Source organism: Salvelinus alpinus, chromosome 4 (genome assembly GCF_045679555.1).
Source record: "Salvelinus alpinus chromosome 4, SLU_Salpinus.1, whole genome shotgun sequence".
Lineage (NCBI taxonomy): Eukaryota > Metazoa > Chordata > Actinopteri > Salmoniformes > Salmonidae > Salvelinus > Salvelinus alpinus.
Window position 1 is genome coordinate 22,378,904 of NC_092089.1, and position 24,316 is coordinate 22,403,219.

A 24,316-nucleotide genomic window follows, 5' to 3' on the forward strand; every position below is an offset into this window, starting at 1 on the left:
GTAACATTTCTTATCTTGCACGCCGGCAACATTAATTGTATTTCAACCTCCCGAATTCAATCAGAAATAATAGTCTACAGCTGGCCATAAGAGAATGATTTAAAAAACACGTTAAAACATTTTTGTTGTCATCAAAATCTCATCTTAAAATAATAAAATGGCGATAGTTCCAGGCTTGGTGTTAAACGAGGTGGGCCTATTTCAAAAGGCCCAACAGGAAGCGATGAACCAGTTATCCCTATCGTACATGCCCTTCTCAGTCAAGTCAACCTAAAACATTTAGGAAGAAATGTATTATTCTTCCCCAATCTATTCACTTCGTTACATATTTGTTTTATTTATTAAGAGTTCTAAGAGTTTTATAAATGAACTTAGCCTACATTTGTAAGTAAGTTTCCCACAGCAGGTGAAACATGCACCGCTCCACTGTTTCCCAAATCCAGTAGCTGATTTGGTTCTGGGTGCCACTGCCGAGATTACTCAAATATATACTAAAGGCAAGCTATAGTTTTTTTTTAAAGCAATAAATATAATATATTATTTCGTGGGAATAATTTTGTGAATCTAGAGAAGTTTTGCACCACGATAGTTTTGCACTACAATAAATATAATAAGTATTATGATGGAAATTATTTGACAGTTTTTCCCCTCAACTTTTTCATCCGACTTTTGCCCATTTTATATATATATTTTTTTTTAATAATGCTGATATTAATAACATCCTATACATATTACCTTATGGCAAATTAACAAGTGCTGCAAAGTTATACATAGTAGAAAGAAAAACTACTTCTGCCTATTTGTAAAAGTGACCCTTACATTCGCAACCAAATATGGAACACGTTTTACGCACGCAGCAGTTTCTTTCTCTGGACGCGAGCTTTTATGTTCAGAAAATGAGATAGGACCACAAGAAAATTATAATACTTAAAATATTAGTTACAGTATTTATTTTTCAAACATGGTCATGCAATCCAGCTAAAATGTTTGTTTTTAATGTGGATGTTCGTTTACTCAAATTACCCAAACTTCCAGACACGTATCTTGGCGTGGAAACGTCACCTGCGTGACACATTTCTCTCTATACTTTTATTATAATTGCAATTACAATTTCATTACATACATTCCGATTTAGATTTTCATTTGTTTTTATATAAAATGTTTTGCACATCTGGATGTAAAACGTCACAGAAAGGAAGTTCAGCGCTAATACTAATTTATTAAGAAAAACTAAACCTATGGTTTAGGCTATGAAATTCTGATGAAAGAAAATGTTCTATTAAATAGTTTGTTTGAACGTTCTTATTTGTTTAAGAAGCAGCAGATCGGAGAATCAAAGACAATTTGATTGAATGAAACGTGTAATTGTACATGCAGGTCATGTGCAGCATCGGCCTATGTCAACTATATATGAAATTGCCACAGCATAGCAACATTTTAGGTGGGCTCTACCAGTAACAATTATAGCCTACTTCTAAATTGCAGAGAATAGCTTTGTCGACTGTGCCAATGACGTGTTCAATTTCAATTAGGAAGCAAACAAACGGAGTCTAAACGAATTGATTCTGAATCCATACCGACTTTATTGAGTGGCTTAAATTAGAAAGCCAGTCTCTGAGAAATGATGCTTGTGAATTTAACGTCACTTTACAACATGCTTACTTAAATTAAAAGATGAGAATAATAAACAGTGAATGATTTCGAAATCATCTTACAAATAAATTCAAAGTGCGTCTATTAAAAGACTCAGAAATACAAGTAAAACTTGTGGTTAAATATAACTCCCCACAATAACATTTTTTATAGCCTGACAAACAAACAAAACAAAATAAAACAATAATGTCAAAATACACTTCCGTACATGTTCAGATATTTACTAGAGCCAAATGTACAACTAGAAATGACTATACAAAATCGTCTCATGGACAAGTACATAACTCACCTTTACATTGGTGCGGAATAATTTTCTAGGCTATTACATTTCTCATTATATACAGCCTTGCAGTGACGTGAAATAAGTAAGTATTTATTACAAACTTGGTCAGGCTCTTTCTGATAGTTTCCGTGGAGCGTTTAATCAACGGGCGACATAACTTTTCCTCCATTATTAATAAACAGGGGATGTGTTCGATAGGGTAGATTAGGACATAAAGAAAACGTGGATCACCGCACATAGACAGCTACAGTGATTTGTTCTTACAAAGGAGCCGTCGAAAAGGACGCGTACTGATCATTTCACTGTTCAACAGGCTAATAAAGTGCCACAGTTTGGTTTTGAATAAAAGTACGTCAGCACAGCAGTAACACGATATTGCAGGACACATATTATCACCAAGTGATAGAACAACGTTGTCTATTTCTTGCTTATTGTAATACCCATGTAATAACCATGTTGCGTAAAAACACTCAAAACGGGTACATACACCAAAGTATAGGCCTCCCCGGTTGGATCAGTCTGTGCGTTAGAAGAACATTGATGCGTTTACATTGTGCCCCAGTGTTCCAGTGTGCCTTCAAGATTACTTTACCAGTACTGTATTTGACCTGTACACCCCACGTCATCAATAGGCTACTAGGAGATATCATTTGATCAGTAGTCTAAATCACTTGATTAACTCAACTTGCACACATTAGCATAATTACGCATACTCGACGTATGTCCACTGTAGTTTAGCCATTTCCCTCAGATCATATGTTTTTCTCAGATATTATACTTAGTCAGAGAGTTTAGAAAGGCCGTTCGTTTCCAGTTCCCGGGGTAGATTCGGGAGCTTGCAACAGGTCGGGGGAATGGCATCGAGGACTCCCCGGGGCGCTGTGCTCACTGTCGGTATCGCTTCCCCTCTTTCCCCCGCTGCCAGAGCCAGACCCGGCGGAGCCCCCGGCGCTGTGAGTCTTTACGTGTTTACTCAGATGGTCGCTCCGCATAAACCTCTTGTTGCAGACCGGACAGGCGAATCTTTTCTCCCCGGTGTGCGTGCGCAAGTGTCGCTGGAGCTCGTCAGAGCGCGTAAACCTCTTTCCGCAAAACAGCCAATTACACACAAACGGTCTCTCTCCGGTGTGCCACCTCAAGTGCGCCTTGAGGTGCGACGTTTTGCCGTAAACCTTACCACAGCCCGGAATGTGACAGCTATGGAGCCCTTTCCTCCGCAGACTTGCTCCCGCCGGCCCCAGCCTCTCCGACTCCTGACAGTTGGGACAGTCGCAGGTGGCTCTGCCAGAGTAGCGCCGTGCGGAGGACCGGGGAGACCCCGCTAGAGAGGCCGTTGGCCCCCCAGATAACATAGTCCCCCCTGCTCCGCCTAATGGAGACGGACTGGAGTCTGGATAAGAGGATAACACCGGCTTGTAACCGTCCATCAGGTGTTGTCCGGTTGTCAAAAGGTGTGGAGAGGGACTTGTACTGAAGGCTGAGTGACTTAGGCTGGAGTAATCGGAATTGTAGCCCCCTAAAGGAGAGTGTAACGACGTCTGGAGTCCACCGGAGTGCAACGAGGACTGTAGAGCTGCTCCACTCGGGTTCTGAACATCAATCCAACCCGCTCCCACATCCCACCATGCAGACGCGCCGGTGGTGCCAACCTCTCCTGTGGGGATACCATGATGGGACGACTTGAACCAGGACTCGTACGGATGTGCAACGCTCATTCTCGGGTAGATGCCTTGCAGACTGTCCACTGAGGAGTGCACCTTGGAAATGAAGACGGGCTGATGGCTGGGTTCTTGAGAACTGTTTGTAACGGAGGCCTGAAATACAGAATAGTCGTTTCCAAAGTGGGGCGTGGATGAGTTGCCGGACGTTAGGGAGAAGGCACTGGATCCGGGAGAGCTGTTGGTGCCAAACGAGTCCGATAGACCAGCTCCGTTACGGGACACTCCAAACCCGGACAGGCCGGACCCAAGGCTGCAGCTGCTGGCGGTGGCTCGCTTCCACGGGTGGAAGCCTTTCCCAAAAGATGAAGAATTATCCGAAATGGAGGATGGTGATGGGCTCGGACTCCCTATCTTGTTGCATGTCGCAGCCAACATGGCTAAAGGAGTCGATCCTAGCCTCGGCTCCTCCTGAAATGACAAGAAACAACATGTTGATATCGATAACGAACCTTTCAGTTTGCTTGGTCAGTTGGTGCCTAATAGCCTTTCCTATAGTAAGCTACAATAACAATTATTATTTGGTCGGTGAAAAGTTCATTCCGTGCTAATGCAAAAGCTACTTTGTAAACTATTTCCATTTGCAATAGACCAACTAGCGGGACAGTTTAAACAGGCATCTTTTCCAAGTCATAACAGAGTCATAACATACCTGTAGACTGAGATGAAATAGAACGCACCAAAATGTAGCTATAACAAAACTATTAAATGACGTTATATATGACATGCACAACAACATGCGCGTCTTGTGCACATCAGTAGAAAGTTATATCCCGGACGCGTCTCTCTGTCGTTGCGAAATGAATCTCAGCTTTTTACTCGTGACCCACTTGCTTAAAACATAATCAACGAACTGTCTTTCCTAGTGTGACGGAAGCAATGTTAATCCCCTCCGCTGGACAATAAAATAACTAATTAAACCAGCAAGAAACCCCTTAGACTCACCCCTAGAAGTGAAGTTGCCATCACAAAAAGTGCCCTCCTCAGAGGATCTTTTTATATTTATGAATCACAGCAGTGTTTTTTTTAGAGGTGTGCAATACAATGATGTGTTCCGCCCATTCCACCACAATTGTAGGTCCTCTCCGGCTTTGAAGTACCGCTGTGACACGGGCGACCAATCAGCGCCTCTGTTCCACCACACTGCCACATTCTAACGTGAGGTCATCAGTAGACTACTTCAGACAGCTCTCCACCCCTTCACCACCCTCTTCATAATAAAAGAACGGAAGAAGGTAAAGTTAAATGAGAGTGAAAATAATTACTTATTGAAATCTGAAAGAGGACATTTGGGAATTGTATTTATTTACGATTAAAATGAGACTACTTGTGCTATTATTTATTGTTATCGTAATTATTGTTATTAGGTTATTATTCGTTGTTGCTGTTATTGTTATTTATAGTTTGGTGTTATTACAGTGGTATCAAACATTTGTATATGACTATTTAGGAGATTTTCAATCCCTTTTTTCAAAACTTTTGCTTCACTTTCTACCAGTGTTACATTGAGGCCATAAATGTCTTAGCTAACCTTCTGTGGCGTATTTCCCTTCGAAGTTTTACATTCATGTTGTTGTCATTACTTTTAAGTAATTCATGAGAACAACGATTATGAAGCCTACAAAAGACTCCACTGTTTTCACATGCAGGACCAATATTACCTTATTTGAAAATGTCACTTTACTGTAATTGCATTCAATTATTTTGACAATTTTGATTAAAACTACAATGCACTGCATTCCAGAAAATAGATGACTGACTTTATCATTAACTTCATAGTATGACAAAATAATTATACACTTAATTTAACTAGTTCGTTTACATTGGTACATCAGTCCATGGAGTTACAGTGTGTGTGTGTGTGTGTGTGTGTGTGTGTGTGTGTGTGTGTGTGTGTGTGTGTGTGTGTGTGTGTGTGTGTGTGTGTGTGTGTGTGTGTGTGTGTGTGTGTGTGTGTGTGTGTGTGTGTGTGTGTGTGTGTGTGTGTGTGTGTGTAGAAAGAGAGATGGAGGAGGCATAAAGGAGAACAGACCACATCTAAAATAAAAGGAAATTAACTTCATTTAATTTAATCATTCTTACCTTTCCCTGTGTTGTGTGTCCAGGTGAGATCTGGTTAGCCTCATTATATCGTTGATAATTAATCAATGTGATCTTAGATTAAACAGTGTAGCCTACAGGCGCATTACAGCGATACAATGCACATTTCTGTCTGTTTTCGTACAGCCTATGCGGATCTTACACATTCGATCAAATATAAAATTAAAAGCTATTTTGATAATATCGAATATGTTCCATCGCATCTCAACTGTTATGAGCCCATGTAGCTAAGTACATGTACATAATAATAATAATAGCTTCCGTTCGTTACATAACAGGGACTTGAAGGCCTTAACAACCCGGGGACTCTCATTTTTCTCTGCCGCTCTCTCTCTCTATCATTCTCTCTCTCTTCCCCTCGCTATATTAGCATGCAGTGTGCATTGGCAGCATACATTTCATTTGAATTTCAAATTTAATAACGCAGGAGGTTTTTAATCATGCGTAGTTTTATATGTTTGATATTAACATGCTTATTGACCGGGTCTGTTGACCAGCTTGATCATTACAAGACAGCGAAAAGTTAATTAAAACGACCAGGGATTATTCATCACATCATCTGCCTAACCCATGTCGCTTCCTTTATTACACTGTGTGATAGATGGACTATCTGATTAATTCCTCTGTTTCTTCGATTGGACAACAGCTTTTTGGATTTAATTTACGCTGCTAGAGCGAACAAGGTGCAGTCAAAATGTGTCCATAGTGCTGGAAAAACAAATATGAAATAAATAAATATCTAGGCTAAGTAACAGAGAGCATTGGACTAAGAATGATTACTATACATGTAGTTGATATCGCCTAAGTAACAGTTGTATCATGTCTATGCACCTGTCTAATATTGACAATAATTTCTCGTGTTCATGCAATAACTGTAGAAATAGTTTAACAATTGTAGTAGGCCTATGTTAAAAAAACGACTTTGTATTTCTCTTTTGAGTTCTTCACATCTCAGTTTTACATGTTATCATTGGTTATTATTGACTGTAATTTCTGCAAACATTCAAATAGAAACCTTCTCTGAAAATAAATCTAACTTTACATTTGTAAAACCTGCCTGTAGCTTAATTAATGCAACCCATTCATTTAGCTTATAATTTCGAGAAAACTGGGTCTCCAATATTAAACTTAAAACTCACTAATATGCTATTTAATATTTATGATAACCATAAAAAAGCAATACAGAGTTTCCATAAGAACAGAAGTACACGCTATACTAGAACTCAATCAGTTGATTAGTTGACGTCATTTCTCCCTAAAACAATTTAGGTCAAATAACGACAACAACAACAAAACGTCCGAAAACGTTAAACAGATACACCAAATTATTCGAAAAATACAATGTGTAGCCTAGATAGAGGCTTACATACCGTGCTCCACTCGGCGCCATATTGATATCGATTGACCCTCGATGTTTCTGTCTGTAGTGCACGAGGCTGAGCGCAGCGCTGCATCCCCTCCACCCGCAGGCGGTACAACAGTAGACCCTGTCTCCTGCAAGATAAATGGTACTTTGGGAATTGCGTTTAATTAGGAATAACTGAGGAGAGAGAGGCTTGCTCGTCCACCGGTGGTCTAATCACAACATGTGTTCAAGCCAACTGACAAGGTTGCGCAGTCATGTGCTTACCTAAATATCCCAGGTAGGTATGAGAGCTAACATGTGCTGACATAAATATCCCAGGTAGGTATGAGAGCTAACATAAGGGATGCAGAAATGTGATGCTGCGTTTTGCTATGATGGGGGAAGGTGTAGAGGTTATCTTTTTAAACAAGTCCCCATGTGTGGAAACCATGGTATGTCACATTGACAAATTGCTGGGTTGACTTATCAAGCAGACTGATTTGATAGGTCAGCAAGATAACAGTTCCCCATGCAACATGTTTCAACATGTCACTGATGGACAACTACATCATTGATGGTAGAGAGAGATTGGACACTTCCAAATGGTCAATTGACTTTCACATGTTTACTAGGGTGGTTTTACCGATCCGTATTTTACAATTAATACAATTCCCTTTGTCGGCTAGTTGTGCGCACAGACTCTCTCCCATAAACCTTCCTGTCACAGTGAGGCTGGGTTGGCCTGAGTTCACATGGTGAGGCCGGGCACAGACTATCTCCCATAAACCTTCCCGTCACAGTGAGGCTGGGTTGGCCTGAGTTCACATGGTGAGGCCGGGCACAGACTCTCTCCCATAAACCTTCCTGTCACAGTGAGGCTGGGTTGGCCTGAGTTCACATGGTGAGGCCGGGCACAGACTCTCTCCCATAAACCTTCCTGTCACAGTGAGGCTGGGTTGGCCTGAGTTCACATGGTGAGGCCGGGCACAGACTCTCTCCCATAAACCTTCCCGTCACAGTGAGGCTGGGTTGGCCTGAGTTCACATGGTGAGGCCGGGCACAGACTCTCTCCCATAAACCTTCCCGTCACAGTGAGGCTGGGTTGGCCTGAGTTCACATGGTGAGGCCGGGCACAGACTCTCTCCCATAAACCTTCCCGTCACAGTGAGGCTGGGTTGGCCTGAGTTCACATGGTGAGGCCGGGCACAGACTCTCTCCCATAAACCTTCCTGTCACAGTGAGGGTGGGTTGGCCTGAGTTCACATGGTGAGGCCGGGCACAGACTCTCCCCATAAACCTTCCTGTCACAGTGAGGCTGGGTTGGCCTGAGTTCACATGGTGAGGCCAGGCACAGACTCTCTCCCATAAACCTTCCTGTCACAGTGAGGCTGGGTTGTTCTGAGTTCACATGGTGAGGCCGGGCACAGACTCTCTCCCATAAACCTTCCTGTCACAGTGAGGCTGGGTTGGCCTGAGTTCACATGGTGAGGCCGGGCACAGACTCTCTCCCATAAACTTTCCTGTCACAGTGAGGCTGGGTTGGCCTGAGTTCACATGGTGAGGCCGGGCACAGACTCTCTCCCATAAACCTTCCCGTCACAGTGAGGCTGGGTTGGCCTGAGTTCACATGGTGAGGCCAGGCACAGACTCTCTCCCATAAACCTTCCTGTCACAGTGAGGCTGGGTTGGCCTGAGTTCACATGGTGAGGTCGGGCACAGACTCTCTCCCATAAACCTTCCTGTCACAGTGAGGCTGGGTTGGCCTGAGTTCACATGGTGAGGCCGGGCACAGACTCTCTCCCATAAACCTTCCCGTCACAGTGAGGCTGGGTTGGCCTGAGTTCACATGGTGAGGCCGGGCACAGACTCTCTCCCATAAACCTTCCCGTCACAGTGAGGCTGGGTTGGCCTGAGTTCACATGGTGAGGCCGGGCACAGACTCTCTCCCATAAACCCTCCAGTCACAGTGAGGCTGGGTTGGCCTGAGTTCACATGGTGAGGCCGGGCACAGACTCTCTCCCATAAACCTTCCAGTCACAGTGAGGCTGGGTTGGCCTGAGTTCACATGGTGAGGCCGGGCACAGACTCTCTCCCATAAACCTTCCAGTCACAGTGAGGCTGGGTTGGCCTGAGTTCACATGGTGAGGCCGGGCACAGACTCTCTCCCATAAACCTTCCTGTCACAGTGAGGCTGGGTTGGCCTGAGTTCACATGGTGAGGCCGGGCACAGACTCTCTCCCATAAACCTTCCTGTCACAGTGAGGCTGGGTTGGCCTGAGTTCACATGGTGAGGCCGGGCACAGACTCTCTCCCATAAACCTTCCTGTCACAGTGAGGCTGGGTTGGCCTGAGTTCACATGGTGAGGCCGGGCACAGACTCTCTCCCATAAACCTTCCTGTCACAGTGAGGCTGGGTTGGCCTGAGTTCACATGGTGAGGCCGGGCACAGACTCTCTCCCATAAACCTTCCTGTCACAGTGAGGCTGGGTTGGCCTGAGTTCACATGGTGAGTCCGGGCGCAGGTTGTTCTTTCTGATCGCCTATCTCCCCACTAACTGTACGTCACATTGAACAGATGTCCCCATTCAGGGCGTTCTTTCTCCTACACGCATGGACTATATTACCATCATGAAATCAAACTCCAAACCTGTCGCTTTCACCGCCATAATGACCGCGTTATTCAGGGCCGCTGAGCACGAACAAAATGTGCTCAATATTGTCTTCTTTAGAATTATTCTGCATAGAAAATGAAGGGAAGGAGAGTCTGAGGGGGAAGTAGCCGGATGAAAGGGATGGAGAACTTTACTCTAAATGTGGTGATTACAAAGCAACTCGATCATCTCGGGCTCTTACTGCTGTAGATCCATGCTCGGAAGTAAACTGCAGGTTGAGGCTTGCCACAGCAATTAGTCCACTATCATGGTGAAATTAGATTTTTGCATAAAACCATGCAAATAATTGTCTTGGAAGAATAACAAAAACTAAACCATTGTTTGTGGGTTTAGGGGCACCACCTCATTCCACTTCGGACTGTTAAATTAAGTTACAAGAGAAATAAAGAGTTGAGTGTCCTAGGGTAGCTTACAGATGCCTATCAAACTCATGTTTCAACCATATCATACTTAGCCTATGCTAAGTTGTTTTATGCAATATATCTCAAGTGATATAATAGGATTTCAGGACAGTGTTTTTGAGCGACTCCACTATTCCACTATTGTTACTCACTCTGCCCATAGATGTGATCATATCTAGAGCATGGTGTTAACTCGAGTGACAGAACAGGATATGGGGACACAAGTGTTTTTGACTGACTGACTGCTGGTGTGGGCTAGTGGTGGTTCTCTCCTCTCCTCTCTTCTCTCCTCTCCTCTCTTCTCTCCTCTCCTCTCCTCTCCTCTCCTCTCCTCTCCTCTCCTCTCCTCTCCTCTCCTCTCCTCTCCTCTCCTCTCCTCTCCTCTCTCTCTGTTCACCATGCAGGAGGTTAGGAGGAGCAGATGTCTGTCTGCCATGTGAGCTGCCAAGTAGGTCTGAAGCAGGGGAGCCACAGACACAAGGGCCCAAATGGTGTGACAAAGGATGTGCAGGAAGCCTGTCTCCGCCTGGGTGAGCCACACTCACTGAGGGCCTCCCCTCTCCCAGCAAGCCAGCAGGGACACAGAGGTTGTGTGTTCCAAATAGCACCCTATTCCCTATATAGTGCACTACTTTTGACCAGAGCCCTATAGGGAAAAGGGTGCCATTTAGAATGCATCCAGGGACAGAGCCAGGGACACAGAGAGCCAGGGACACAGAGAGCCAGGGACACAGAGAGCCAGGGACACAGAGAGCCAGGGACACAGAGAGCCAGGGACACAGAGAACTAGGGACACAGAGAGCCAGGGACACAAAGAGCCAGGGACACAGAGAACTAGGGACACAGAGAGCCAGGGACACAGAGAGCCAGGGACACAGAGAGCCAGGGACACAGAGAGCCAGGGACACAGAGAGCCAGGGACACAGAGAGCCAGGGACACAGAGAGCCAGGGACACAGAGAGCCAGGGACACAGAGAGCCAGGGACACAGAGAGCCAGGGACACAGAGAGCCAGGGACACAGAGAGCCAGGGACACAGAGAGCCAGGGACACAGAGAGCCAGGGACACAGAGAGCCAGGGACACAGAGAACTAGGGACACAGAGAGCCAGGGACACAGAGAGCCAGGGACACAGAGAGCCAGGGACACAGAGAGCCAGGGACACAGAGAGCCAGGGACACAGAGAGCCAGGGACACAGAGAGCGAGGGACACAGAGAGCGAGGGACACAGAGAGCCAGGGACACAGAGAGCCAGGGACACAGTCGGGGCAGCAAACAACCCATGTGTTCCACAGTATACTGTTGTGGTTCAGAGATGCAGGCACACATAAACACATACACACATATAAACACATATAAACACATACACACATATAAACACACAAACACATATAAACACATACACACATATAAACACATATAAACACATACAAACACATACACACATAAACACATAAACACGTATAAACACATATAAACACACATAAACACACATAAACACACATAAACACACAAACACACATAAACACACATATAAACACATACTCACATATAAACACATACACACATATAAACACATATAAACACATACACACATATAAACACATACACACATATAAACACATACACACATAAACACATACACACATAAACACATACACACATAAACACATACACACATAAACACATACACACATGCACACATACACACATATAAACACATACACACATACACACATACACACATAAACACATACACACATACACACATATAAACACATACACACATACACACATGCACACATATAAACACATACACACATATAAACACATACACACATATAAACACATACACACATATAAACACATATAAACACATACACACATATAAACACATATAAACACATACACACATATAAACACATACACACATATAAACACATACACACATATAAACACATACACACATACACACATACACACATTCACACATAAACACATATAAACACATACACACATGCACAGAGATACTCACATGCATGTATAGATGGTTGCACTCAAGCACTCAAGTATCACACACACACACACACACACACACACACACACACACACACACACACACACACACACACACACACACACACACACACACACACACACAGATGACCATATTTTGATTGAGAGTAAATATACTTTAGAATCACAGTGTCATGCAACAATGCAACATACAGTGTAATTGAGCTTATTTCAGTGCCTTTCACATCACATCCAACTCTGTATCAGTAAATTAGTATCAGTGGGTGGTGCTCCGCTCAGAAGAGATTTAAAAGCTCCTAAATATCTTATCACGGTGAGTTGGCTAGATTTACCTACGTATAGTCATTACAGACATCACACAACTTGAAGACATTGTTATGAAATAACATTGAAACTGTAGCTAGCATTCTGAAAAACCAAGCAAAGCTATTATAATGATTCTATTTTTAAAAGCTCTCAAAGACATGCAAAATGTTTGCTGCTGAAACTCTGGTGTTGATCCATTAGAGTATTGGGAGATTTTATAGAGCGTGCAACTCTCCTTATTTATTTTGTACACGTTTTGAAGGAATCTACTTTATCTGGGGATGTCACTTCAGTCAGAGAGAGAGTGGTGTGGCAGGCAGCTTTTCTGGGCCAGGCCAGGAGGTCATCAACAGTGGGAAAATAGTGTTCCCTCATAGTGTTCCAGGCACAGGTGTGCAGCATGGCCTGTACTGAAGAGAAGCACTGGACCATAAACAATGATATAAATGTCTGGCAGATAAAATGGCTAGTTAACAATCTTTTGACTGCCTTAACCTCTGATCTTTTGTGGCATATCGATCAGCCAGCTGCTGGCGGTATTGTCTAGCAGGAGCTCTTTGGTTCAGGGATGAATGGACTGGGGCTGGGGCCTCCAAAGGCTTTTTACCCCCCTTTTATCTTAGCTTCTTTTGGAGGGAAATAGTGTCATCAAATGTTTTAGGTTTCATTTTTTTTTTAAAAGAGCTTTTCTATGGCAATGTAATAGTTAGGTAATGGAATATAGTTGATAAATGCTTTACTTCCTTGCGGACCATGTCCTAGTTAGCTCAATGGTTCTATTTTAGAGTTTTAACAAGCCACAACAGCACCTTATTCCCTGTTTCCTGCACAGGTGTTGCTGACGCAACGCAGTACGTTTCTAAGTTTACAGGGAAAAGATTCAACAGCAAGAGAGCTACTGGGTAATTTACATGGACATAATTGGTCCTATGTATAATATCAAGCTAATTGTACGCTAAACAACACATGTCCCCAGAGGCTGAAGTGAAGGATGGTGGAGGCTGTAAGACCATGATGGCAGTGATGGTGTGCTAATGATCACTCTTAACACCTGTCTGTCACTGGGACTATGTACATCAGCCTAGATGCACGTCTCCAGCTGCTTGGGCTGTTAGGCATGTAGGCCCAGATCCAACTGTAGGAACCAAGGGAAAAGGAGCAGAAGGAACAAAAGAGACATTATGGAAGTTTAGTTGCTACTTTTAGGTCGTATTTAGGCTTTAATGTCGGCTGTATGGTCCATACATACCGTATATGATATAATAGTAATTACATTCTTATCTATGAAGCCACTCGCTGTTGTTCCCCAAGCTGCCTGTGTGTTTGACTCTCACTGTGGGATCAATACGTATCACTGCTGGGAGACACTCAGACAGCTTCTCCAGTAGTGTGTTCAGTGTGAAGGTCTTGTTTTCTTCTGATTTGACATACGCTTCACAGTTCACGCAAATGACTGGCCATCTACGATAGATACAAAGTGGTTGCGTTATCCCTATAGGGAGTCCTGATTAACTGTTGGCCTAGCTGATAACGCCTCGTTCACTCTTTTCTATGTCTAGCAGCTGTGTGATTGGTACATGACTGGAGCGATAGATTGCTGCGTCTGAGGCACGTCCAGCAATAAGGCAGTTTACAGTATATTGTGCTGCCATTTGGTTTGACTAGTGCATCTGCAGGCCACGAGGTCCTCTTATTGGCATTCAGCGAGCCGAAGCGTTACACTTTGTCTGTGTGAGCGGCAGCCTAAGAGACAGGCGGGCTGGCGGAGAGGGAGGCAGGCAGGCATACAGAGTCAAGTACCTAGGATTAGCCCTGGCTCTTCAAGTTTCTCTAATTATCCGCCTGCAGGCATTCTGGCCGTGTGGGATAATAATGGAAGTCTGTGTGTTCGCCCATCACCTCTCAAGTGTGGGTGGAGAAGGCGAGCAGGAGGAGAGAAATGTTTGCTTTCCTTGTTACGTCACCCATGGAACACAATAGATACACATTACTTTGTTTTGTTAGTTCACTGAACGGAACGGATGGGGGCTGAAGTATGGCTAGCTTAGAAAGTACTTAGCTACCCACTGGGCACAGACATCAGTTCAACGTTTAGTTTTGATTTACATTTGGTTGAGTTGTCAACTAACGTGAATTCAACATGAAAACAACCAAAAATGTCACGTCGTTGGATTTAGGTTAAAAGTTGGGTGAAAAACATACGAAATTACCTTACGTTGATTACTTTTTCGTCATCACATAAAATGTTTGTGTTGAAATGATGTGGAAACAACATTGATTCACCCAGTTTTTGCCCAATGGGTAGTTTCTTTATACTTGTGAACTGTAGCCAATGAATCGATATCAACGATGATGTTCACATTGCCTTAGTTGTGACTTTAGAGCTGCAGGACGGCAGGGAAACAATGCTGTGGACGTGATAATAAACTTGTGAAACGCCACGTCACACATCTTTCAGATAAGTCAATCTTTCCAGAACATTGGATCAAAGTTTCCAATCTGTGAACATATTCTATTGTGACGGAGGATCAATTGTTACAACCTGTGAACATATTCTAGTATGAGGGAGTTAGCAGTGACACAATTATCACGTTTCGAGAACATTATTCCGTTTAATTACTGAATGTGTACTAAACATTTCAACTCTCTATAATCCTACGTTGACAGACAACAGGGCCGGTCCTCTGCTGTCATCTCTCTTCATCTGATGTCTTAGTTTCCTGGTAACGTCCTTATTCTTCTCTCAAGTACGTACACGTGGAGATAATACTGAAAGCTGAGCGAAAACACAATGCTTTAATTAAGAACTGGAGCGATTTCCCTGAGGGGGGAGATTGTCTGCTTCCATGAAGTTAGTTTATCATGCAGTAAAGAGGTTGCCTTGTCCTTCCCTGACAATTGGTTTTAATCAGCTAGCATGCCTCTCCAGGCTGATCATTTCTGCTAAATTGACAAGGGTGGTGGATACCTCTGAAAACCACTATGACAGGGCTGAGGCCACTGGTGTCAATATCTTTGGCTTCAGTGCTTTTTAAACAGCGTATCCTGGTGTACATCTATATTGTCTCTACAAGGATATTTGTTGCCGTGGCAACCAATACGTCTCTGGTGTTGTTTCGTCTTTGAAGAATAGCAAAGTGGTGTGGGGTATTTTGGAGCAATGTTTTGCTTTGCTGAGAGAAACATAAACTGTGAGGTTGGTTTGTAACCCCAGCAACACAATCTTGTGGGTTGCCAAAACATGAACAGGTTTCGCTGGCTTTCTTTCACTCCTTTGGACGCAATACATTCATGTAATGTTCATGGGTTGTTGCTAGAATGACAATGTAATTTATGTGTCAAGGAGAAACCCACAATGCATTTCTTTGGATTATTATGAGATTTCACGAAATGTCTGTTTTCTGTTTTCACTTCACGTGGCACCTACACATGCAGACTGTGCAAGTGTGGAAGTACAAACTGTGATTTGAAGTAAAGGGGGGTGGGTGGGGAGGGAGGGAGAGATAGAGGAGGAAGGGGAGAGGATAGAGGGATGAGTATGAGGAGGAAGCTGGGACCCACTTCTCGCCCTGCAATTTAATCACTGTACACCCAGGAAAGTATTGACAGTTGTCCTGTGGAAGCTATTAAAGTTGCTGTCCAAGGTTAAATGAAATTGCAGTTTATCAAGGCAGCGTTGAGAAAATAAGGGAATCTGTTCATGGCTGTTGATTAATGTGGAGCCTGATCAACACAAGGGGTTCATTAAGCTATACATCACTGGGGTAATTTAACATGTCATCACGCCTGCTGCGGTCTCTTCCCGCAACACGTTTTGCGCGTGTATGTGGTGTGTGTGTGTGTCTGAGGTGCTCCCCATGGTCGTTTGCAACAGTTGACACATGCAGCCACAGTCTCAGAGGGTATGGATGAGGATGCGGCCCGTCGTCCCCCTTTGTGACAGTCTGTATAATCTCCAAACCAACCTAACCCCCAGTTATCAATGTTGACAACTACTGGGATAAAGACTAGTGTCTGACGGCAGCATTACAGAATAACATGTCAGAAACTGTATTAATACTGTATATGGCAGTAGTACACATGACTTAGTGCAGTAATACATAGGACTTAGTGCAGTCATACACATGATTTGGGCAGTAATACGACACGACTTAGTGCGGTAATACACGACTTAGTGCAATAATATATATATGACTTAGTGTGGTAATACTTATGACGTAGTGCAGTAATACACATGACTTAGTGCAGTAATACACATGACTTAGACCAGTAATACACATGACTTAGTGAAGTAATACACATGACTTAGTGAAGTAATACACATGACTTAGTGAAGTAATACACATGACTTAGTGAAGTAATACACATGACTTAGTGAAGTAATACACATGACTTAGTGCAGTAATACACATGACTTAGTGCAGTAATACGGATGACTTAGTGCAGTAATACGCATGACTTAGTGCAGTAATACACATGACTTAGGGAAGTTATGCACATAGCTTAGTGCAGAAATACACATGACTTAGTGCAGAAATACACATGACTTAGTGCAGTGCATATCAGTATAGAAGACAGAGATAGTATTATAGTCATGAGTCACCACACCATCATTAAGTTTGCAGACGACACAACAGTGGTGGGCCTGATCACCAATAACAATGAGACAGCCTATAGGGAGGAGGTCACAGACCTGGCAGTGTGGTGCCAGGACAACAACCTCTCCCTCAATGTGATCAAGACAAAGGAGATGATCGTGGATTACAGGAAAAGGAGGGCCGACCACGCCCCCATTCTCATCAACGGGGCTGTAGTGGAGCAGGTTGAGAGTGTCCACATCACCAACAAACTATCATGGTCCAAACACACCAAGACAGTCGTGAAGAGGGCAAGACAACGCCTATTCCCTCTCACGAGACTGAAATTATTTGGCATGGGTCCTCAGATCCTCAAAAAGTTATACAGCTGCACCATCGAGAGCATCCTGACTGGTTGCATCACCGCCTGGTATGGCAACTGCTCGGCCTCCGACTGCAAAGCGCTACAGAGGGTAGTGCGTACCGGCCCAGTACATCACTGGGGCCAAGCTTCCTGCCATCCAGGACCTCTGTACCAGGCGGTGTCAGAGGAGGGTCCTAAAAATTGCCAAAGACTCCAGCCACCACAGTCATAGACAGTTCTCTCTGCTACCGTTATGGCAAGCAGTACCGGAGCACCAAAACTAGGTCCAAAAGGCTTCTTAACTCCCAAGCCATAAGACTGCTGGACAGATAAACAAATGGCTACCCTATATGCATTAACCCCCCCTTTGTTTTTACGCTGCTGCTACTCGCTGTTTATTATTTTATTGTCTATGCATAGTCACTTTACCCCTACTGTACCTACATGTACATATTACCTCAATTACCTCTACTAACCTCTACCCCGCACACTGACTCGGTACCGGTACCCCCTGTATATAGCCTCGTTATTGTTATTTTATTGTTGCTCTTTTAGTTTTTACATTAGTTTATCTAGTAAATATTTGTCTTAACTCTTATATATTTTTTTAACTGCACGGTTGGTTTAGGGCTTGTCAGTAAGCATTTCACGGTAAGGTCTACACCTGTTGTATTCAGCATTTCACGGTAAGGTCTACACCTGTTGTATTCAGCATTTCACGGTAAGGTCTACACCTGTTGTATTCGGCACATGTGATAAATAACATTTGATTTGGTTTGACATTTTATTTTCCATTACGTTCACAAATTTTCAGATACAATGCATATGTAACTGCTGATTTCCTCCTCTTCGTCTGAAGAGGAGGTGTAGCAGGGATCGGACCAAGACGCAGAGTGGTAAGTGTCCATGTTTTAATATAATTAACTGAACACGACAAAATATACAAAATAACAAAGTAACCTAACCGAAACAGTCCCGTGTGGCACGAACACAGACACAGGAAACAAACACCCACAAACCAACAGTGAAAACAGGCGACCTAAATATGGTTCCCAATCAGAGACAATGCAAAACACCTGTCTCTGATTGAGAACCATATCAGGCCAATTGACAAACCTAAACATAGAAACACATAACATAGACTGCCCAGCCCAACTCACGCCCCGACCATACTAACTAAAGACAAAACAAAGGAAATGAAAGGTCAGAACGTGACAGCATATGGTGCATAACATTTTTGGATACTTGATTAAACAGTTATTTAACTCAATTGAAGGTACATCTTTATTGCTGCAACCCAGCCTAAATGCACACTGTACAATACATATTCAGAACCAGAACCAGAACCAGGCCACACAAGGTCACTATTCCGCCTCCTTGTCATGGACTCCTTTCTTATCTGGCATGGTCCCTAACTACATCCACTGTCCATCTCTGTCATCAGGGCAGGATGGTCTCTAACTACATCCACTGTCCATCTCTGTCATCAGGGCAGGATGGACTCTAACTACATCCACTGTCCATCTCTGTCATCAGGGCAGAATGGACTCTAACTACATCCACTGTCCATCTCTGTCATAAGGGCAGGATGGACTCTAACTAGATCCACTGTCCATCTCTGTCATCAGGGCAGGATGGACTCTAACTACATCCACTGTCCATCTCTGTCATCAGGGCAGGATGGACTCTAACTACATCCACTGTCCATCTCTGTCATCAGGGCAGGATGGTCCCTAACTACATCTCTGTCATCAGGGCAGGATGGTCCCTAACTACATCTCTGTCATCAGGGCAGGATGGTCCCTAACTACATCTCTGTCATCAGGGCAGGATGGTCCCTAACTACATCCACTGTCCATCTCTGTCATCAGGGCAGGATGGACTCTAACTACATCCACTGTCCATCTCTGTCATCAGGGCAGGATGGTCCCTAACTACATCCACTGTCCATCTCTGTCATCAGGGCAGGATGGTCCCTAACTACATCCACTGTCCATCTCTGTCATCAGGGCAGGATGGTCCCTAACTACATCTCTGTCATCAGGGCAGGATGGTCCCTAACTACATCCACTGTCCATCTCTGTCATCAGGGCAGGATGGTCCCTAACTACATCTCTGTCATCAGGGCAGGATGGTCCCTAACTACATCCACTGGGTTTTCTCTACTGCAGCTGCAGAGGACAGCCAGGAGACAGGACAGCCAGGAGACAGGACAGCCAGGAGACAGGACAGCCAGGAGACAGGACAGCCAGGAGACAGGACAGCCAGACCTGCATACATAACATAGAGGTTAGGTCCCTAATTGCTCCATATTCCCCATATAGTGCACTACTTCTGACCAGGGTCTCCAGGGAATAGGGTGCCGTTTAGGATGCAGACGGTGCTATGCTAATCAGGCCTCCCTCTCGGGGTGGTTGTGATTTTTTCTTCTGGGGGATTTGTTTACTGGCGGATAATTGATGGTGCTTGAGGGACAGGCGTGAGTTGGACATGAATCACAGGGCGACGCGCCTCATGATAAGGAGCTGAAAGTCGTCCGTAATTAAGCAGGGCACTAGAGACCAATTGTTTACAGAATGATTTGGCCGCCGGCTAATTGACACTAATTGTTTAATCTGATTTTTTCCCCCTCACAACACCGTTAACTAAAAGTCAGGCCACTCTCTTGTGCACTCATTCACAGCACTGTGCATTAATACAGCAGAGGCTCACACAGTGGGGCAGTCCCAAATGGAACCCTATTCCCTATATAATGCACCTCTTTTGTCAAGTTTCCTGTCAAAAGTAGTGCACTATATCGGGAATAGGGTGCAATTTGGGACACAGTCACTGTGTTATGACGATAGGGGGTGTTGGAGGGGGGTGAGATAGAAGGTGGATCAGATTATGATGTACAGTTCATTCGTAAAGTATTCAGACCCCTTGACTTTTCCCACATTTTGTTACGTTACAGCCTTATTCTATAATGTATGAAATAGTTTTTCCACTCTCATCAATCTACACATAATAGCCCATATTGACAAAGCAAAAACAGGTTTTTAGAAATGTTTGCTAATTTATTCTAAATAAAAAACTGAAAAATCACATTTACATAAGTATTCAGACCCTTTACTCAGCATTATGGCAGTGATTACAGCCTCCAGTCTTCCTGGGTCTGACGCTATAGGCCTGGCACACCTGTATTTGGGGAGTTTCTCCCATTCTTCTCTGCAGATGCTGTACTTTCAAGCTCTGTCAGGTTGGATGTGGAGCGTCGCTGCACAGCTATTTTCAGGTCTCTCCAGAGATGTTCGATGGGTTTCAATTCCGGGCTCTGGCCGGGCCACTCAAGGACATTCAGAGACTTGTCACGAAGCCACTCCTGCGTTGTCTTGGCTGTGTGCTTAGGGTCGTTGTCCTGTTGGAAGGTGAACCTTCACCCCAGTCTGGGGTCCTGAGCGCTCTGGAGCAGGTTTTCATCAAGGATCTCTCTGTACTTTGCTTCTTTCATCTTTCCCTCGATCCTGACTAGTCTCCCAGTCCCTGCCTCTGAAAACCATCCCCAAAGCATCCAGCGTCCAGCTCTAAGATGAGTCTTGGTGGTTCAAAACTTCTTCCATTTCAGAATGATGGAGGCCACTGTGTTCTTTGGGACCTTCAATGCTGCAGAAATGTTTTGGTACAGTTCACCAGATCTGTGCCTCGACACAATCCTGTCTCTGTGCTCTACAAACAATTCCTTCAACCTCATGGCTTGGTTTTTGCTCTGACATGCACTGTCAACTGTGGGACCTTATACAGACAGGTGTGTGCCTTTCCAAATCATGTCCACTCAATTGAATTTAGCACAGGTGGACTCCAATCAGGTTCTAGAAACATCTCATGGATGAATACTGGAAACAGGATGCACCTGAGCTCAATTTTGAGTCTCACAGCAAAAGGTCTGAATACTTATGTAAATTAGATATTTCATTTATTAGTATTTTTTTATTTGCACAAATTTCTAAAAGTCTTTCTACTTTTATTTAATTTAATTCATTTTAGAATAAGGCTGTAACGTAATAAAATGTGGGAAAAGTCAAGGGGTCTGAATACTTCCCGAATGCACTGTATAATCATCCCATTTTCTTATCAAAAAAATGATCAGTAAGAAAAGACTGATCAAATTAAGATCCTACATCTGCAGTTGATTTATCACATTGAGAGAAGGCTTATAAATTAACAACGTTAATCCCCTCCTCCTCCCCTCCTCCACTATTTTGTCTGAATGACATATACTGTTTTTTAATAGCAGCAATACTTTATAATTAAGGGGTCAACATTACAGCAAGGAACATATTTTATGGCTCATTAACCAAAAATATTAGGATCACAACGGAGACTAGGCTATATTGTAAAGGGATGTTGGCAATCATATCAACTCTACCCCTACAGTATATGGGTCATAGAGGATTCTATGGTATACAATATTATAGCATTCTCATTCTAAGTGAATGACATGATCTTTATCGTCTGGGTAGTAAGTACAGAAACCCTCAGGACTATTGTTTTGATAAATACAGGACTTGATAACACTAAGAATATGGGATTTGACACCTGGTTATTGAGGATGAAGGACAATGAATATATTTCTGATATATTTCAAGCTGTGTCACGAGAGTGGGTATTGAGAAGACACCTCACATTATTACAGAGCTTTAGCCTTTATGTGGCATTCGTGTGCTTTTGGGAAGTGGGAAACTTGGAATTGGAAAGTCATTAGTCTGACTTGATTGTGTTCAAGTGCTTTTGAAGTCGGACCAATTCTTCAACCAATGCGATTTTAGCGAGCTTGATAAGCTAGCTAACATTGCTAATAATAAAGTTAGCTAGCTTGCGTTCAGGAAACTATGCAGTATTTCGTTTTTTTACATATTATTTCTTACATTGTTACCCCAGGAAATCTTAAGTTTTATCACATACAGCCAGGAGGAACTATTGGATATAAGAGCAATGTCAACTTACCAACATTACAACCAGGAATACGACTTTCCTGAAGCGGATCCTCTGTTTGGTCCACAACCCAGGACAATGGATCGGATCCCAGCTGGCGACCCAAAACAACAGCGCCGCAGGAGGGGCAGAAGAAGCGGTCTTCTGGTCAGGCTCCGTAGACGGGCACATCTCGCACCGCTCCCGAGTTTACTACTCGCCAACGTCCAGTCTCTTGACAACAAGGTAGACGAAATCCAAGCAAGGGTTGCCTTCCAGAGAGGCATCAGAGATTGTAACGTTCTTTGTTTCACGGAAACGTGGCTCACTCGAGACACGCTATCGGAGTCGGAACAGCCACCTGGTTTCTTCACGCATTGCGCCGACAGAAACAAACATCTCTCTGGTAAGAAGAAGGGTGTGGGGGGAGGGGGGGGTATGCCTTATGATTAACGAGACGTGGTGTGATCATAGCAACATACAGGAACTCAAGTCCTTTTGCTCACCTGACCTAGAATTCCTTACAATCAAATGTCGACCGCATTATCTACCAAGAGAATTATCTTCGATTATAATCACAGCCGTATATATTCCCCCCCAAGCAGACACATCGATGGCCCTGAATGAACTTCACTGGACTCTATGTAAACTGGAAACCACATATCCTGAGGCTGCGTTCATTGTAGCTGGGGGTTTTAACAAGGCTAATCTGAAAACAAGACTCCCTAAATTTTATCAGCATATTGAATGCGCTACCCGGGCGGAAAAAATCCTGGACCATTGTTAAGCTAACTTCCGTGACATACAAAGCCCTGTCCCGCCCTCCTTTCGGAAAATCTGACCACGACTCCATTTTGTTGCTCCCAGCCTATAGACAGAAACTAAAACAGGAAACGCCCATGCTCAGGTCTGTTCAACGCTGGTCCGACCAATCTGATTCCACGCTTCAAGATTGCTTCGATCACGTGGACTGGGATATGTTCCGCATAGCGGCGAACAATAACTTTGATGAATACGCTGATTCGGTGAGCGAGTTTATTAGCAAGTGCATCGGTGATGTTGTACCCACAGCAACTATTAAAATATTCCTCAAACAGAAACCGTGGGTTGATGGCAGGATTCGTGCAAAACTGAAAGCGCGAACCACTGCTAATAATCAGGCCAAGGCGACCGGAAACATGACCGAATACAAACAGTGTAGCTATTCCCTCCGCAAGGCAATCAAACAAGCTAAGCGTCAGTATAGAGACAAAGTAGAGTCGCAATTCAACGGCTCAGACACGAGAGGTATGTGGCAGGATCTACAGTCAATCACGGACTACAAAAAGAAAATCAGCCCTGTCGCGGACCACAATGTCCTGCTCCCAGACAAACTAAACAACTTCTTTGCTCGCTTTGAGGTCAATACAGTGCCAACGACACGGCCCGCTACCAAAACCTGCGGACTCTCCTTCACTGCAGCCGACGTGAGTAAAACATTTAAACGTGTTAACCCTCGCAAGGCTGCCGGCCCAGACGGCATCCCTAGCCGCGTCCTCAGAGCATGCGCAGACCAGCTGGCTGGTGTGTTTACGGACATATTCAATCAATCCTTATCCCAGTCTGCTGTTCCCACATGCTTCAAGAGGGCCACCATTGTTCCAGTTCCCAAGAAAGCTAAGGTAACTCAGCTAAATGACTATTGCCCCATAGCACTCACCTCCGTCATCATGAAGTGCTTTGAGAGACTAGTCAAGGATCATATCACCTCCACCCTACCTGACACCCTAGACCCACTCCAATTTGCTTACCGCCCCAATAGGTCCACAGACGACACAATCACAATCACACTGCACACTGCCCTAACCCACCTGGACAAGAGGAATACCTATGTAAGAATGCTGTTCATTGACTACAGCTCAGCATTTAACA

At 44.0% G+C, this 24,316-nt stretch overlaps 2 protein-coding genes across 4 annotated transcripts; one reads left to right on the top strand and one right to left on the bottom strand.

The window, feature by feature from the left end:
- Nucleotides 1–1,559: 1,559 nt before the first annotated feature.
- Nucleotides 1,560–7,289, bottom strand: sp8b (sp8 transcription factor b). Of its 3 annotated transcripts, none has more exons than XM_071396065.1 (2): nt 7,125–7,289; nt 1,560–4,065 (listed from the first exon to the last, which is right to left on the bottom strand). In XM_071396065.1, the coding sequence occupies exons 1-2, from the start codon at nt 7,206–7,208 to the stop codon at nt 2,728–2,730; spliced, it is 1,422 nt and encodes a 473-aa protein (XP_071252166.1). In that variant the 5' UTR covers nt 7,209–7,289; the 3' UTR covers nt 1,560–2,727. The 3 variants fall into 3 exon arrangements, with proteins under 3 accessions (XP_071252166.1, XP_071252168.1, XP_071252165.1); XM_071396067.1 differs by lacking the exon at nt 7,125–7,289 and adding an exon at nt 4,600–4,869; XM_071396064.1 differs by lacking the exon at nt 7,125–7,289 and adding an exon at nt 4,307–4,593.
- A 3,555-nt stretch (nt 7,290–10,844) lies between these two features.
- Nucleotides 10,845–22,587, top strand: LOC139572542 (octapeptide-repeat protein T2-like). The gene is made up of 2 exons (XM_071395254.1): nt 10,845–11,465; nt 22,501–22,587. Exons 1-2 carry the CDS (start codon nt 10,845–10,847, stop codon nt 22,585–22,587), a joined length of 708 nt encoding a protein of 235 aa, XP_071251355.1.
- The last annotated feature ends 1,729 nt before the right edge of the window (nt 22,588–24,316 follow it).

Bases quoted from the DNA above. Each gene is read 5' to 3' on its own strand.
- sp8b (XM_071396064.1), bottom strand. From the start codon at position 4,393: ATGTTGTTGTGCATGTCATATATAACGTCATTTAATAGTTTTGTTATA. The intron at 4,066-4,306 runs GTATGTTATGAC...TTGTCATTTCAG, and splicing joins TATTTCATCTCAGTCTACAG to GAGGAGCCGAGGCTAGGATC.
- LOC139572542 (XM_071395254.1), top strand. From the start codon at position 10,845: ATGCATCCAGGGACAGAGCCAGGGACACAGAGAGCCAGGGACACAGAG. The intron at 11,466-22,500 runs GTATACTGTTGT...TCCACAACCCAG, and splicing joins AACAACCCATGTGTTCCACA to GACAATGGATCGGATCCCAG.